Source organism: Amphiura filiformis, chromosome 11 (assembly GCF_039555335.1).
Source record: "Amphiura filiformis chromosome 11, Afil_fr2py, whole genome shotgun sequence".
Classification (NCBI taxonomy): Eukaryota; Metazoa; Echinodermata; class Ophiuroidea; order Amphilepidida; family Amphiuridae; genus Amphiura; species Amphiura filiformis.
Genome location: NC_092638.1, coordinates 23,564,169 through 23,582,076, shown reverse-complemented (window position 1 = coordinate 23,582,076; position 17,908 = coordinate 23,564,169). Strand labels below are relative to the sequence as shown.

At 34.9% G+C, this 17,908-nt stretch overlaps 1 protein-coding gene across 3 annotated transcripts in view; it reads left to right on the top strand.

The window, feature by feature from the left end:
• Nucleotides 1-17,668, top strand: part of LOC140164583 (septin-5-like) — a 31,691-nt gene extending 14,023 nt beyond the window's left edge. For all 3 annotated transcript variants that reach the window (XM_072187891.1, XM_072187892.1, XM_072187893.1), the window contains exons 2-11: nucleotides 2,759-2,855; nucleotides 3,043-3,129; nucleotides 8,973-9,096; nucleotides 9,775-9,909; nucleotides 11,118-11,235; nucleotides 12,426-12,527; nucleotides 13,396-13,492; nucleotides 14,463-14,514; nucleotides 15,198-15,305; nucleotides 15,773-17,668. In XM_072187891.1, coding sequence (XP_072043992.1) covers nucleotides 2,759-2,855; nucleotides 3,043-3,129; nucleotides 8,973-9,096; nucleotides 9,775-9,909; nucleotides 11,118-11,235; nucleotides 12,426-12,527; nucleotides 13,396-13,492; nucleotides 14,463-14,514; nucleotides 15,198-15,305; nucleotides 15,773-16,103 — 1,251 coding nt within the window. In that variant the 3' untranslated portion in view covers nucleotides 16,104-17,668. The remainder of the gene's footprint in view (nucleotides 1-2,758; nucleotides 2,856-3,042; nucleotides 3,130-8,972; nucleotides 9,097-9,774; nucleotides 9,910-11,117; nucleotides 11,236-12,425; nucleotides 12,528-13,395; nucleotides 13,493-14,462; nucleotides 14,515-15,197; nucleotides 15,306-15,772) is intronic.
• The last annotated feature ends 240 nt before the right edge of the window (nucleotides 17,669-17,908 follow it).

Below are 17,908 nucleotides of genomic sequence, written 5' to 3'. Positions count from 1 at the left end.
TATGTTGGTGCAGTTTGTGTTTCTGATTCAGTATAAATATGATTTTGATTTTGAAAAAAAAAATGTGGTCAATGGTCATCTCAGAAACGTATGCATGAAATCTGAAATAGTTTTTAATCACGCAATTAGCTACATGTGTCAAGTGCAATAATACACGGCCTTTAAAAAGAAAATAATATTTTTTAATACAATTTTTATCAGACACGGCCTTTAAAAAGAAAATAATATTTTTTAATACAATTTTTATCAGACGGTTCACTCGACGACGTCGACATTTCGGTATGATTTTTTTCTCAAATTTCATTTGAATTTGATAGCAAAATTCGGGTTAAAGGTCAACTCGAACTTCTTAACAAATTTGAAGGTTTTATATAAATCTGGTTTAAGGACGCAGGGGTTTCCTGCCGGGGCTTTGCAGGAAGTGATTAGATATAGACCTCATAATGTCAGAGGCAAAACCACTGACGTCTCAGAAATGTGCATGTAATACTATAGTATGTTTTAGAAACGTCAATTATTTTAGGCTAGTATTATTCGGCATGCGCAAAATTAATATCAGAAAACTAACAAATTATTAAAAATAAAATGTTTGCATGTTTGTATAAGGAGTCTTTGGCGTGCATTAAATGTGACATGTTTATCTAGCATGAGTAAATAGCATGAATTTATGAGCTTTGGCATAAGTTGCATGATCATTTCATAGCGAGCGTGTAGAAGAATCCAAATATCACAGATACTTTTGTAGGTCTTGTGGTTCTTGAGTTATGTTATAAAGAGGGCTGAAAAAACAACACTTTTGTAAAACGTATACACAACTCATTAACAGCAATAAATCAATCACGTTTTCAAAGTATGTGATTTGTAGAATAAACTTTTGTAAAACATCACAAAGTGTTATTTTTCAATAATATATTGATTTAAATAATGAAAATTGATTTTTTTTTTGGGCTGCTTCGACCAACAATACGTTGTGTACCCTTATAACTGGTTTGTTACAAATGTATACAACATCGTTCACGAAAGTTAAGGCTAGTATTTTTGATTAGAGAGCTTGCGAAATGACGTTACGTTAACTTTAACTTTAACTTCTGGAGGATTATAGAGGATTATGTATTCAAACCCATCTTGGTTTTGAATACATAATCCTCTATAATCCTCTAGAAGTTAAAGTTAAAGTTAACGTAACGTCATTTCGCAAGCTCTCTATTAGCTCTTGATATCCGTGCTGAACTATGTGTATATATATCTATTCTTTGTGTACAAATATTGCATATTTGTTTATTTACCTACTTCTTGACCGGGTTATCAAGACTCAGCTTGCTATCGAAACAAAATATTGACAAAAATTTTGCGATAAAATACCAGTATTAACGTTGACGTTGATCGCACCAGTAGAGAAGTATAACTGTCAAATTCCCGGTCAAATTACACGTATGGACGTTTGAACGTAACACAATATAATAATTGTACAATAATTTATCAATTTATGCATGACAATATTATACATTGTATAATATTTATCAGACTTGTAACGAGTCATGACTCGAGACTCGACTTTTCAAAAATGAAATGACTCGACTCGGATTTTCAAATTTTCCCCATAGAGATTGTACAGTGACTCGAGTCATTTGACTCGACTCGACTCGAGATATTGCAAGAAATGACTCGACTCGACCAAGAAATGACTTGACTCGTTACAAGTCTGATATTTATCCCGATCAATGAATGTCGTGATTGTTTCTTTGCATCCGAATATCGCCAAATTCACACGGGGCTCATGATAAAGAACAAAGAAGCATTTATGTAAAAAACAACAACAACAACAAAAGTTATTGTTGAAATCATTGTGTATTTAATATAAGCAATACAGTAACATGCAGATTTTAGGCCGAGTAAAAAAAATACATGTTTCTCGTCCGCGCCCTCCTCCTTTTTTGAAGATTTTTCCAATTTCTTTTTATTTTGTAAACTTTCAGTTATAACTTGTTGAAAAAGATGTTTCATAAGTTGAAACTTTTTTTACAGCTTTGTAAATGCATAATACATCATTTAAGAAGAGTGTTGTGACCACTAGAGGGGCCTACCTCTCAAAACAAATAAAATAAAAAGGGCCTCCTCCTTTTTCTCAGATATCAATCTGTATGTCGAATACCCAAAATATGTTGCCAAATACAGGTATTTAGCATCGTTTTCCAATAAAAAAAAAAGAAAATAAAAAGCCCCTCATCCTCCTCATTTTTAAAAACCCGGACGAGAAACATATTTTTATTTTTACTTGGCCTTATGAAAAATCAACGCAACTCCGAAACAATTTTGTCCTCGTTTTGTTAGATTGGGTCACATATTTTAAGATATAGATGTGAATTTGTTTTATGATATGGGAGTGGCTACATGTGCATAATGTATGAAGTGAGGAGCCTGAGCACATACTTGTAAGGATCCACTAAAGGTATGTATCTTACCTCCCCCCCCCCCCTGCCACCTGTGGGATGCGGGCGGCCCTGACATGCAGTGATATTAAAGATATTAATGCATTTTTTGTATTTTTACCCATTTCGGACAATTTGTGTTATATTTTGCCCCCCCCCCCCCACCTAGAAAATTGACTTCCCCTTCGCCCTTTCACCACTCCCCTTCTGAAACAGTCCTGGCTACGTCACTGGCAGCTTGTACATGTTGTCATGGTTGAAGGGGATTGAACACATGACCTCCTTACGCCTTTTTTGATACTGATGGGTTCGATTCTTTTTCCATGCAGGCTCCTGGGCGTGAATATGTTGGTTTTGCTACACTGCCAGACCAAGTGCACAGAAAGTCAGTCAAAAAGGGATTTGAGTTTACACTTATGGTTGTCGGTAAGGATGGATACATTTTATATATGCCTACATATGATTGATTATTGTGGCTAAACCATAAACGCTATTCGTATAAATTAAGGCTCGAAAAATCTTTATAAGATACGGTAAAGTAACATCACAATAGTAACAAGACAAACTTATAAATTATCATAATCATAATCACACCTATCTCTTATATTTTCAGGTGAATCTGGACTTGGAAAGTCGACTTTAGTCAATAGTTTGTTTTTAACAGATCTTTACAAGGACCGTCCTGATCTCTCGACAGAAGGTAATATATTCCTAACGATTGAAGTATAAAGAAATTTGACAGAAACAAGACATATTGTTTGTTGGGAATGACCAGTTTCGTGACTTCACACGCGTACGAGAAATTCGCAGTTAATTAAAAACAAGAATAGTCTTTAAAAAAGACAATTATCGGCTAGAAGGTAAATAGATGACCAATGATATAGGCCCCGTAGGATTGCTTGAGGATATAGGGGATATTTTGTTATACAAAAATGTAAAATTAGTTCTATTATATAAGGCCCGGTGAATGTTATGGTCTTGTCACATTTTTGTATAAAATGTATATTCGAAACGGAATGTCTTTTTTATAGACAGTTCTTGTTCCAATTCAGTGTCCTTTAAAAATGAAGGCTATAAAGCAGAGTGGTGTGATGACTTCACTTTTTTAAACGCTAAAAGGGTATAATTTCAATGCTAAATCCTTCATAATATGAGTTGCTTTCTTTGATCCGTCAGCCCACATGCGTCATTTTCCTGTAACCATGACTAGATCATAGTCCTAATACAATAGCTCTGCGAAGGGCATACCCCGATATATGTTTAAAGTTTTATACACAAATGTCATGTTGGATATTCAATTTTTTGGTGGAAATGGGACGTCTTTGACATTTAACAATTTTAGAACTTCTGCAAAAACAGCGAAAATGAAAAAGCAGTTATTACAAATCGACATTAATTATCTCCAAAATTAAACATAATAGGAAAATATAATGACTGGTCACATGGGAGAGCTGGTACTCAGTACTCTTTTTCTCCTAACAAAAACGACTCGTGTTCAGCCAATGACTGTAGACCATTGAATTTATGCTAATGCTGTTACGTAATCAAGTGTGTGATATCGTTTTTGCACGTGTTGTTTGAAAGACAAAGATACAGTGTATGGTGATCGTAGAGAAATGCATGCCATGAAATAATCCATTATGGGCTTACAAGTCAACTTTCATTACATACTGATCGCCCCTCGGATGTATTAAGGGATCTAGAATGAGCGTTTATGGCGTTTCGACAGTATTTTTTGTGGGACATGAGAGCACCTCAGACGTATCGAATTGCATTCTGAATACGAAGCATGTCTTTCTGATATCAAATAATTTTCATTTTTTGAAATTCACGATATAATACAAATTTTATGACAAATTATTAAAATGTGATATTTTTCACATTTGATATAGGCCTATATAACAGTCCTCGAAATAAATTTTATAAATCTAATGATATATTCTTAAAGTGTATGTAGCTGGGAGGAAAAGCCGACGATCAATTGAAAATTTTGACCTTTTATATTGAAGATATGGATTTTTTCCCCAAAAGACCTTTTTTTTTTTTTTTTTTTTTTGAAAAAATACATATCTTCAATACGAAAGGTCAATATTTTCAATTGATCGTCGGCTTTTCATCCCACCTACATACACTTTAAGTATAAATCATCAGATTTATAAAGTTTACTTCAAGTACTGTTAAATATCAAAAATATCAATTTTTAATGATTTGCCATATTTGTGTATTACATTGCGAATTTCAAAAATCTAAATTATTTGATATCAGAAGGACATTCTTCGTATTCAGAATGCAATTCGATATGTCTGATGTGCTCTAATGTCCCACAATAAATACTGTCCAAACGTTCATACCCCTTCCCTTAAGCCACTCTGCGTATATAGGGCTAGGAAGGAATATCAGTGTATATTTTTAAACCTAAACAATTTTAGGACTTTACAAATCTCCAAATGAAACATACGAAAATATAATGACTGCATGGTCACGTGGGAGAGCTGGTACTCAGTACTCTTTTTCTCTGAACAAAAACGACTCATTTTCAGACCATTGAATTTATGCTAATGCTGTTACGTAGGCCTAATCAAGTGTGTGATGTCGTTTTTGCCAGGAGAAATGCCATGAAAATATGAAATAATCCATTCTGGGGTTACAAGTCAACTTTCATTACACTGACCGCCCCTCGAATGTATCGAGCCACTCTCGCTAGGAAGGAATATCAGTGTATATTTTTAAACCTATAAAAAATGAAAGAAAATCACCGGGACCATATTGTTTTAACAACAAATGCAAAACTTTGTTTGGATACTTTTAACTTGTCTGACTGATCACATAAATTCCCATATATAAATTATGAAAGTCAACAATAAGATTCGTATAGCCATGCAGCATTGACAAGTATCTATACAGAAATCTCGGGAAAATTCCGCGTGGAAGTCGATGATAACGAGTTTAATACCGGATGAAGAATTTTGATTTCAATTATCAACAAATAATACACTTCCCTTCATAAAGTATGTACTTGACATATAGGTCGTGTGTATAAGTCATTTATTTCTCGTATAAATGTATACTTCTTTTTGTGAAAATTTTGTTAACGGTATACACTTTACACCCCTGCCCTGCATAGTTCTGTGATACGGAGCCTCATGGGTGACATGTAAAACTTTTTTTTTTGAAAATTATCCCGAGATAATCAGGTTATCTCGGGATAATAATCCCGAGATAATCATGTTGACAAAAACACGTATTATATTAATTAGAAGAAAAACCAAGAGAGATGTAGGCTATATTCTTTTCCCATGTATGTCGAATTGGTTTAAAATAATCAGCTCCAAATGAAAAGAGAAACACATGGGCACTTCACCATTTGACATTTGTTGGAGCTTCATGAAAAAACAAATTGATATTTGGTAAAAATGAAAGATTGAACAGTAACATATAACGTAAGCGTTCTGATATAAAAGAGTATTGGAATTGGGGTATTAATATAAACACAGCCAAATTAAAAAGTCTCCAGTAGTTCCGTCCCCATTTAATCAGAGTCTGATGAGTTTATGGCAAGATAATTTGTATAATAATTTTCTATACACTTTCCTTCGAAGGTTGATACCAAATTTGATATCAAAAGTTTAATCATCGTGAGCATAGGAGCCGTTGTTTGGTAATTCGTGCAATTTCAAAAATGACAAATTACGAATTGACCACGCAAAAGTTATACGCAAAAGTCAATGCATGGTATCAGCTTATTATCAAGGGGGTGACACTAAACTCACGGTTGTTCTATTAAACACGAAAAGCAATTACAAATCCCGCTGGTTTGCTTGGTAGAAAATGAGTCCAGTTATTGATCGGTTATGTTCGACCCCTTGATCATGTTAATTACGGTTGACAAATAAAGCCGCCATTCAGTATGCGAACTTTGTCTGTTCAATGCGAGTACCAAGCTTGAAAGTGCGCCCGCTTTAAGAGCTGAGACCACTGACCTCTGCACCCGTAATGGCGGACTAGTTTCCATTAGGCACAAGAGATATGTTTTTTATTGAAAGTCTGCTAATTTGAGAAGGGAATGACTTTTTACAATAGCAATGTCGAAATTAGGACTTGTTGTTAATAATGCGATGGAAATTTGAGAAGGTATGAAATACAAGTAGGTATTTCAAGTCAAAATCTTTTACACCACATCTGACCGATCAGAAATGAAGACCACTTCATCCCTTATTCATAGGTCTATTACCAAACGCCGTTGTGGAAATTACGTAACCAATGTCCTTGACCATTTTAAGATCTACAGCTGTTTTGACATAATATAATGACATTGTGATACGCGATTATATATCTTTGGGAATTAACATTTCTTTTCAAAAGCAGACCAATGGTGTTTGCTTGAAATGAATCTGATATAATTCAATATTATTGGAATTGAATTCTACTATGCAGCCAGGGACGGCCACGCTGGCACCATCTATAGCTTCAAGCTGCTTCAGTCGGCGGAGCTCTGCACTACAGACAATAAAAAGGCACGTCACTGTCACATTTTATCAACTTAATACATTTAATATTGCCCCCATTGTTGTATAAAGAAATCGTGTACAAAATATACCAGCTTATACCTATATACAGAACGGTGATTTATGCATCAATTATACATGCCTGTACACTTCCACTGGTTCGAACAGGCTCCGTCTGCATGCCATGACTAGCGCCATCTATACGAGCTGAGGCCAAATTTAAATAACAATACGCTATTTAAATAACAGTGCAGCTCATGCTAATGAGATAGTGCCTTTTCCTACCAATTATTCCATGTTATTATGTGGCCTGAAGCAATTGTACACTTGCCTACGCACAATTGAAAGAGCGGGGTATTTGATTTGCATTTTGACATGCATGGGTAAACCTTTAACCTGCCGGCCTATTCAGGCGACGTAATTTTCCGCTACGTGATACAATTCCCTATGTCATTTTTAAAATTGCACGAATTTCCAAACAAAGGTTCCTCTGCTCACGATGATTAAACTTTTGATATCAAATTTGGTATCAACCTTCGAAGGAAAGTGTATAGAAAATTATTATAAAAATGATTTTGCCATAAACTCATCAGACTCTGAGTAAATGGGGATGGAACTACTGGATACTTTTTAATTTGGCTGTGTTGATGATCGGTTTACCCAATGATCGTAAGTGAGGGTATTCCGTGAAACTTTAAGTAACGGTTGCCTTGCCAGAGGTCTATACTTTGAATTTGTTTATATGATAATATATATATGATATATGTCGATCTTCCATGCTGTTTCTTCACGCAGAGTTTTCTTTTTACAATGAAAATATAATGCCATATTTTTCAAAAAAATAATGACTATCGGGAAAAGTATCTTAATCACCCGGAGTGTATGATAGATATACAGGGTGACCCAATAGTCCCAGTATTGGGCCAATACTACAGGCTTCAATGTAGTTTTGTAGATATCTTCTTTTTATTAAGGCCTATTATTATTTCCAAAAAAAAAGCGCTTTTATACATGCGTGTTTGTAATATTATTATTGTTATTAAAAACAAAATTTGTTGGGACCCACATTTACATAATTGGAAGGGACTTGCATCATTATCTACAAAAGATATTATAATACCTACATTATTTCTAGACTTCTCTACTTTAGTTCGCGATCATGTTTCACGTCTACATTCTTAGTGAAATACGATCTGAAATGTGCTACCAAAGTTTGCGATCCTCGCTTCATTATTTTGATTTAGGGTATTTGTACAGCTTTAGTAGTAATATCATCCTAAGTGTATATATTCATGGGTAGATGATTAAAAGAGTTGAACTTCAACACTGCACTATTTTTCGCTCACCTGGAACGTTTTCGCTACATGTAGGTTGACTATGATACAGACGCCTGTTTTTCAGACGTCTTCAGCAGATGGTCATGCTCTATAAAGTGTAAAAGTGATGAAAGCGCGGAAGCTTTTGAAATGCATATATTTTTTCATGAATTGTACCTTAGGTTATATGAATCCCTAAAATTATGAATTTTACATATCAGGGGACCCTAAGGTACTTGGTAGGCCTACTATTGGGTGCCCCCATCACCAAACCCCACCGTTCAAGAGCCACTGGGGTAGTTACTTTTTTTAGGTGTTTATAGTGAATATTTTTAGGCCTATACAAAATGATCTCCACGATCTTCTGGAAAGTCATATGGAAAAAATTCTAGTGTATCCCATAGTGCCATTTTGAAGCTAAACTGTTGAAATGTTGTGCAAAACTGAAATAAATTCGCGCGAAGCACGCAAAAAAATTGAACTTGGGGCTAAAATGGCAAAATGTGTAGCTAATTCAGTCAGAAACCCACATTCAGCCGTCACCATTGGGGGGGGGGGTTGTATGGACCACTGACCCCCTGGAAAAATATTGGGGGGATTTATCCATCCCCCGGGGATCTACGCCTATGACGATGTACTTTAATGCCATGAAATATATCATATCAGTTAATATTTCATTATCTACATGTTCTCAATATCAACTTATTTTTCATTTTATATAGAACGCATCTCTCAGACAGTTGAAATCCAGCAATCAACAGTTGATATAGAAGAGCATGGCGTGAGGTTAAAACTTACAGTAGTTGACACGCCTGGATTTGGTGACTCCGTTAACAGTAATGACTGGTAAGAAATTATATAAGTATTTTGTGATTCTAGCATACTTTTTTATATTTGTTTCAGTGGATATCTACGAAACATTTCCCAACATATCAGTTGATTCCGATTTTGAGTTATGCATGGTGCTTTTATACATTTGCATAACTCGCAAACGCGAAATCGGAATCACTGGTAACGGAAATTTCTATTTGATTTGAGGGGGATGAATAGTAAATCCATCACCTATTGGCGACAAAATAAGTTTCTGGTATAAACATGATAAATGCGCGAGAAGCTCGCGAAAAATTTTGCCATATTGAAGTTAAACTGGTAAAATATGGTATAAAAGTGGAATCAATTCGCGCGAAGTGCACACAATTTGGCACTTTCTATATAGGTTAAAATGGCCAAATATGAGGTTAATTTGGTCAGAAACCCACATATATACAGGCGTCAACATTGGGGGTAATTGAATGGACCACCCCTATCAAAATATTAGAGTGGAACTCCCCCCCCATCCCCGTGATCTACGCCTATGCTGGGGATAACAATTTTCTTGACCTACTCAAACATACCATAAAAAGAGGATGCCAAAATGTAATATTTATTTTACAATCAGTAAAAATTGAACAATATTTTTAAATATAATGAACTTATAAATCACTACCAATCAATTATATTATCTATTGTATACTTTTGTTTCAGCTGGGATCCAATCATTGCTTACATAGATGAACAATTTTATCATTATTATAACGACGAATCAGGATTGAATCGAAAGAACATCACCGACAAGAGAGTACACTGCTGCCTTTATTTTATATCACCGTATGGGCATGGGTTAGTAGAATTGGTTTGTTTCCATTGTTTATTTGTTTGGACTGGAGAAACAAAAGAATAATGTTTTACACCCCAAAGAATGCAAAGATACCCTAATCTGTTAATTCTAGCCCTAATCGTTCCTAACCTGACCCTAATTCCGGGCCTAATTCTTACCTCTTGGGAAGTTGGCAGTGATGCCGATGTGTTGTTTGTCAGTTTTTAATTCAAATAAATATAAAATAATGTATACTCCCAGCAAACACAAAACGTTTACAGAAAATGTTTAAATGTCGGGTTATAGGTATAACGTTTTAATATCATTCAGAAGACATTAATAAAATCTTGATGTAAAACATTCTAACATATGTTAGGTCGAGTAAAATAAATACATATTTAGCGTCCCCTCCCGCTTCCTTTTTTTAATTTAAAAATTTTCTTTTTATACTAAAATTTCAGTTGTAACATTTTAACGAAGATGTTTCAGAAGTTGAAACACTTTCCATAGCCTTACAAATGTATATAAAGCACTTCAGAAAAGTTTTGTGTTCAGAGCGATGAAATTAAAAAGGTGTCCTCCTTTTTTTCCAAGTTATCTTTGTGTGCGCTTAAACCGGCTATACCAGATCTTTGTGTGCGGGTAAACCGGCTATATATAGATCTTTGCACCTATTTTTCGATAAAAAATAAAAAGCCCCTCCTCCTTCCTTTTTTTTCAAAACCGGACGCTAAACATTACCCTTAGTAAGCGTTGACAAAATATCTAACAATAATATTTTGACAACATTTTTAAAATGTTGTTTTATTGTTTTCATATGACGTCTGTATAATGACATGTATTATGAAACGTTTTAAAACTGTTTTCATGACCGTTATATTACCCCTTATTTAAATGTTAAAAAGTTTTGACCAAACAAAACCCTTTTATTAAGATACGTTCATAACATCTGACGTCAACACAACATCTTCAATCAGATGCCTGACGAAGTCCGATGTTTTCGGACGCAACGTAGTGAGTTGCAAATTAGTTCCAGTATTAGATTTAATTTACAAACTAATACGTTCATAACGTTTTAGAGCCATTTTTGTGTTAGCTGGACTATTATTACCACGTACCGCCTGATTAACATTAAAGTATTTTTGTCTCCAGAATGCGAGCCATTTTTGTGTTAGATGGACTATTATTACCACGTACCGCCTGATTAACATTAAAGTATTTTTGTCTCCAGAATGCGACCAATTGATGTTGAATTCATGAAGCGGTTACACAATAAAGTCAACATAGTGCCCGTGATAGCAAAAGCCGATTGCCTCACACCGTCAGAGGTCAAAACGCTCAAGAGGAGGGTAAGTCAGATATTGGAATTAAAAATGATTTTAATTATAAGCAAAATAACACAATATTCAGGTTTTCTGTCCCGAATTTGATCAGAAAGGAAGAAAGAGACTTGATCGTGTTAAATAATTTCTAAAAATCAATTTTCTGTGTCATATTTAATTTCCATTGCAGATTAGGCATATATTCTTAGTAGGCCTACTAGTAATCCCATAAAAATATAGGAAGCCCTTATATTACATTATATTAACAATATTCCTTCCTGGGTAAATGGTAATTCAAAGTAGTAATAATGTAAATTAATAACCATGGAAATTATGCACTTTTCAATGTTTGGTACCTTACCATTAAAACTGTTAACCATGTTCACGAAACGACATCAACAAGCAAAAATGAAAAATAGCTTAACAAATTCAAACATTTTCCATAAAGGGTTAAGGACAGTGACGAGAAATGTTTATTAATCGATTTGATTTTAATTTTCTTATAAATTAAAAAAAGTGACTAATGATAATGAATATAAAACAACATTTTGATTTCCTATAGGTCTTGCCATATCCTTGCATGAATAGGATAAAGCTTACAGTGGCTTAGAGTTGGAGACCTAATACTCTCTCACTCTCTGGAGGATGGCAGTGGGGGTGAGGTCATGCCTATATGTAGCAATAAAATCGATGTTGATACTGCATCTCATTTTCAAAACTTGGGCTATTCCATTTAAAATCCGCACTACTCCTGTGGAAGATTTTGGAAATATCTTCTACAGAGGGAGTGCAAATTTCAAATGGAATTGCACATTAATCAACTGTATTTGACTGCATCTCATTTTCAAAACTTGGGCTATTCCATTTAAAATCTGCATTACCCCTGTGGAAGATTTTGGAAATATTTTTCAAATGGAATTGAACATTAACCAACTCTATTTGAAACTCACCCTCCCTCTGTGGAAGATCCATGCAGAATCTTTCTCAGGGGGTATATGAAATTCAAATGGAGCTGCCGAATGTACTCATTATATTTGAAATTCATACTCCCCCTGTGGAAGATATTTTCAAAATCTTCTACAGGGTAGTGTGAATGGAATAGCCCATTGCAACAGATTTTAAAAGGCAGTCTGTTGCCTAAAGCGCAATTTCCATTTTTGAGTAGTATCACTTCAAACTCATCCCAAACTTTTAACATTTTCTTGTGTTTGTTTTAGATTCTTGATGAGATATCGGATCATGAAATTCGCATCTATAGTTTCCCAGATTGTGATTCAGATGAAGATGATGAATTCAAACAAGCTGATCAAGAACTTAAGGTTAGTGGTGGCACCAGGGGGAGGCGGACAGAGCCAAATTTATTTTGGGAGGGGGAAAAATTTGGACAATTTTTCATTAAAATTGGCCATTTCGCCCAAAATGGATTAATTTTGCTCCAAATGAGGTGATTTTGCCCAAAATAAGGCCTTTTTCGTCCCAAATATGATTACTTTCGACCAAAATACTTAGTAGTGGATTTCCTGTATTTTATTTTCTAACTGGGGGCCAGGAAAGAAGGGGGATACCACCCCACCCGTAGTGCAGCCACTGCTCAAGGTTTCGCTATACTTATTTATAATGATTATGAGTACTATTCACCCTGGGTACCGGTATGACAAGGGTGTATTAATGCGTATCAATCCAATAGAATCATTATGCATGGATAGAGTGAAAATGTGGCAAAATAGGGGGCTCAGGCCCCCTTTGTGCATGCCACTGCCATGAAATTACTATTCATGTAATACAGAAACATGATATTGGCATGATCATGATGATACAAAGTTAAATCAAGAGTAGAAGGGGAGTGTACAAAAATTTACCCCATTGAGCACTCAAACCAAAATTTCAAAACGTGCCAACAATTTTGAAATTTGGCCTATGTAAAAAATTATTTTTAATTTGACAGTCAATTTGGGCTTTAGGTTTAGCAACCCATGGACTGTATCATGAGCAATGGGTCAATTTTTTAGCTGGTGTATCGAATTAGCAATGGGTCCACTCCCTTGATTCTCGAGGTACCTCTCTTCCCAAACCAAAGTACCCCCTCCCCGACTGCATATATATTAACATTTGCTCTATAATCATGATTATATATTATATTATACAGATATTAACTTTTTTCCTACTTGTCTCTTTCCCATTCTTCAGGACAGTGTACCATTTGCTGTTATAGGAAGCAATACTGTGGTAGAGGTTAATGGTAAACGAGTCAGAGGACGTCTGTATCCATGGGGCATCACAGAAGGTAGACTTTTCATAATTATCAAAAATCAATTTAAACATGGAAAACAGTATTTTGCAAAAATGTTTGCCAAAACTATTTTGCAATAACATTTTGACAATATTTTGCAAATGTTATTGTAGTGGTTTTTTTAAACACGTATATAAACCATTTAAAAAAATTTCATGACCTTTATATAACTCAACAGTTAAATGTTATTAAAACAGTGACCAAACCCTTATAAACGTTTGGACAGTATTTATTGTGGGACATTAGAGCACATCAGACATATCGAATTGCATTCTGAATACGAAGAATGTCATTCTGATATCAAATAATTTTGATTTTTGAAATTCGCAATTTAATACACATTTTATGGCAAATCATTAAAAATTGATATTTTGATATTTAACAGTACTTGAAGTAAACTTTATAAATCTGATGATTTATACTTAAAGTGTATGTAGGTGGGATGAAAAGCCGACGATCAATTGAAAATTTTGACCTTTTCATATTGAAGATATGGATTTTGTACCCAAAACACCAAAAAAAATTAGGTCTTTTGGGGAAAAAAATCCATATCTTCAATATGAAAGGTCAAAATTTTCAATTGACCGTCGGCTTTTCCTCCTGCTACATACACACTTTAAGAATATATCATTAGATTTATATAATTTACTCGAGGACTGTTATATATCAAAATTTGAAAAATATCAAATTTTTATAATTTGTCATAAAATTTGTATTATATTGTGATTTTCAAAAAATGAAAATTATTTGATATCAGAAAGACATGTTTCGTATCAGAATGCAATTCGATAGGTCTGAGGTGCTCTCATATCCCACAAAAAATACTGTCGAAACACAATAAACGCTCATTTTGGAACCCTTAACATGTTTGTAACTCTTTTAAGTTGCTGCCATAACTAATTCACTGTTTTAAGTATCACTTTCTCATCTTTTTACATAACACTTTTCATTCTTTTTTTTTCAGTTGAGAACCCCAAGCACTGTGATTTCGTCAAGCTTAGAAATATGTTAATAAGGTAATTTAATGTTGAATTATTTTTGTGATTCAACTAATTTGAATACCTAAGTGGAAGAAGGGCCCAACTCCATCAAAACTGTTTTTGAGATAAAATAATTTTCTTTTGCACAAAACCAAAATATTTTACTCACTTGACGGTTTCGCCTATCATGGTCGATAGGCATCATCAGAATGATGTTGGATGATACCTTACTTCAGTGGGCGTATCCCGACTGTAAGTAAGGTATTTACAGCCAGGAGATGATGCCTATCGACCATGATAGGCTGAAACTCAGTAAGTGAGTAAAATATTTCATTCTGATCAGTTTTGTGCAAAAGAAAATTATTTTACTGTATATCTACAAACCTGATGAATCTATTTAGTGTTTTTGAGATATTAAGAAGTTAATATTGATTCCATGAAGTTGGGCCTTTTTTCCATGCAAAACCATGTACATGCATGTAATACCATTTTAGAGAGTGGATTTTGGGCCCTTCTTTCACACACAAGGAAGAACAGCCTGCTGGCAATAAAATGCTGCATCTCATTTTTGTAAAATGGTGGAGTTGGGCCTTTCTTCCACTTACGTATTCAATTGTTAAATGGTGCTTGAGTGAAAACAAAACCAATAATATATTTATTTGTTCATACATCCATGCACCACTATTTGAAACTAATTTCAAAAACTTGTTACTTTTCAGAACACATATGCAAGACTTAAAAGATGTAACTCGTGATGTTCATTATGAGAATTACCGACTACAAAGAATTCAAAGCGATGAAGAAGCTGGTATAACAACAACAAATAAGTAAGTATACACCCCATGAACACACACACTCAATCATAGACACCATACCCCGGCACCATACATGATATGTATATGTGATACCATGATAATTTTGGCCAATATCTTTCTTATGTTTCTTTATATTTTTCACTGAACATAGTTCATCTATTTCTGATTTTGCTGGTAAAGTTTACCCCACCAAAACAAACAAACCCACAAACATATCCACACATAACAAAAACACCTTCACATGACAAACATACATATCCGTATGACATAATTAAGAAAACAATCAATGAATCACTCAATCATGCCATCAATAAAATGATCATGCAATCAATCATGTACAAAACATTTTCATACAATCAATCATGCAATCAACCAATCAATCATGCAACTTCAGTCAATCAATCATTTTGTACACGCAATACAAACATATAATCAATCAAACCATTAATCTTGTGTCCAATTTTTTCTCCAATTTACAGCCAACCTAATCGAGAATCAATGATGGAAGTGGTTGAAAAAGATCGCCAGTTGGAAGAAAAAGACGCAGAACTGAAGAAAATGCAAGAAATCCTAGCAAAAATGCAGGAAGAAATGGCAAAATCGCAGCACCTTCAGGTTACGGATGACCTTCAAAGAACCGATTCGGTGAGGAGTACGAAGAGTACGGCAAGCCGTGAGAGCCATACAAGTCACAGCAGTCATGTGAGTCACGGGAGTCACGCTAGCCATAGTGGACCAGCAGGTGGAGCAGGCAGCGTTAGTGAGCAGCAGATTATGCATGATAAGAGATCAAGTGCTGTGGAAGTATGAACAGACTAACATATCGTCACTCTGCTCCAATAATTGCCTACGTCATTTTTTTGTAATTTTGAGAACAAGTACATGAAATGATTCAAGCATGCATTTAAACATATTTATTCTCCAATCTTTGCACAAAAACAAATGATAATGAAACAAATTAAAACGAATAATCAGAAATGAATAAGGTAATTATGCTTGATCCATATTTACTACTTGTTCTCAAAATTACAAAAAAATGACTTAGGCAATACATATACTTTGTTTCATCTCAAGTTTTGTAGTGACAGGGGGCATTTCCCTACCCACAAACTTTGCCTCCCCCCCCTCAGTTTTTCTCCAATCAGAGCAACAATTATACTGAAAAATCCCACTATTTTGGGTACAAAATGCCAATTTTTTTAATTTTTGCCCCACGTATAGATTTCACTCCCCACCTTCCCCAAAATAAAAATTCTTGGTGCCACCACTGGTGATAGCAAGCACGTGTTGATACTGTGACCAACAACATATGTACCAACATCATTGCCACACTCCAGGTGAAACAAAGTACTGTATACATAGTCATACTGTTAACCTAGTGCCGTATTATTACGCTGACTTTCGTGATTCGGCGAGGAGGGCGATTTCGACCTCTTGGTTTGTTTACAAACAGAGAGGTAGACAAAAGACCGTTCCGCTTGTCCAAACACTCAAGTATCAGAAGGATGGTCCACAATAGCGTGATTCACGTAACATGAATAGGGATTAAAAAGCTATCACGTAGAACCATGTGCTTCTATTGTCCAATTTGCCATCAAGATTTCATATGGAAACAGTTCAGACCCAGTACACGATCATGTCAGAAATTAATATTTTGTTCTGGGTCTGATTATTCGGACTACTGTTAACCCAAACAAGAAAGATTCTGTACATGGAACGGCAGTTTTACAGAGACCTTATTCTTGCGATCCACTACAATATAGCTTTGAATACTAGGAATCAACTGACTTGGGAGTGCTGTTCTTACAGTTTTGATATGGTTACAATACTGCCAAACTGTTGGAGAATCTGTTGGGGAACTATCAATCTGTTCTCCAACACTCTGAATGCTGTTTACATTTATTATAATTGACGTGATTGGGGCTCGAGCAAACTGGCATATGAAAATATTGAGAGAGAAAAAATCAGGACTCAGCGGGGATTGAACCCCGGACGCTGGATTACCGGTCCAGTGCTTTACCACTGTCCTACCTGAGTTCACAGTCGGTACTCAGGCAATCTCAACTTAAGTTTATTGTTTATTTCCGATCCTCGCATATATTAATTTGTGTTTCGCATTGTCTTACGCCCTGCCAGGGTGAAGCATATAGGCCGCCTCCTTCTTCATTATTTACATTTATTATTACCAGCATTACACTGTGTTTTGATTACTCAAACACAGAAGTAAATTATAAGGGGAGTGAATTTTAAATGAGTGTCTACTGGTCTATTTCAAAAGAGCAACAGCAAGCTTAACACCATCAAAACTTTGGATGCATGAATTATTTGATATTTAAGGCACTGTCAGTGATCTCTACAAAGGAGCAACAATTTTTTTTAAATTCAGGAAACCTAGCTTAAAATGAAGGATATGTCACTACCATTGGCAATGGTGTTTTTTCTTATGAAACAAATGGGCAAAATAGAAGAAAATGACAGTGTTGATTAATATTTCAACTACTATCTTCCTAATACCATTGTTAATCTGTGATGAATCCTCATTCGCATATGCATTAATTAATTATATAAGTAATTTGTCATGCCTGGAATCTTTGTGTGTATAGAGCTTTACATGT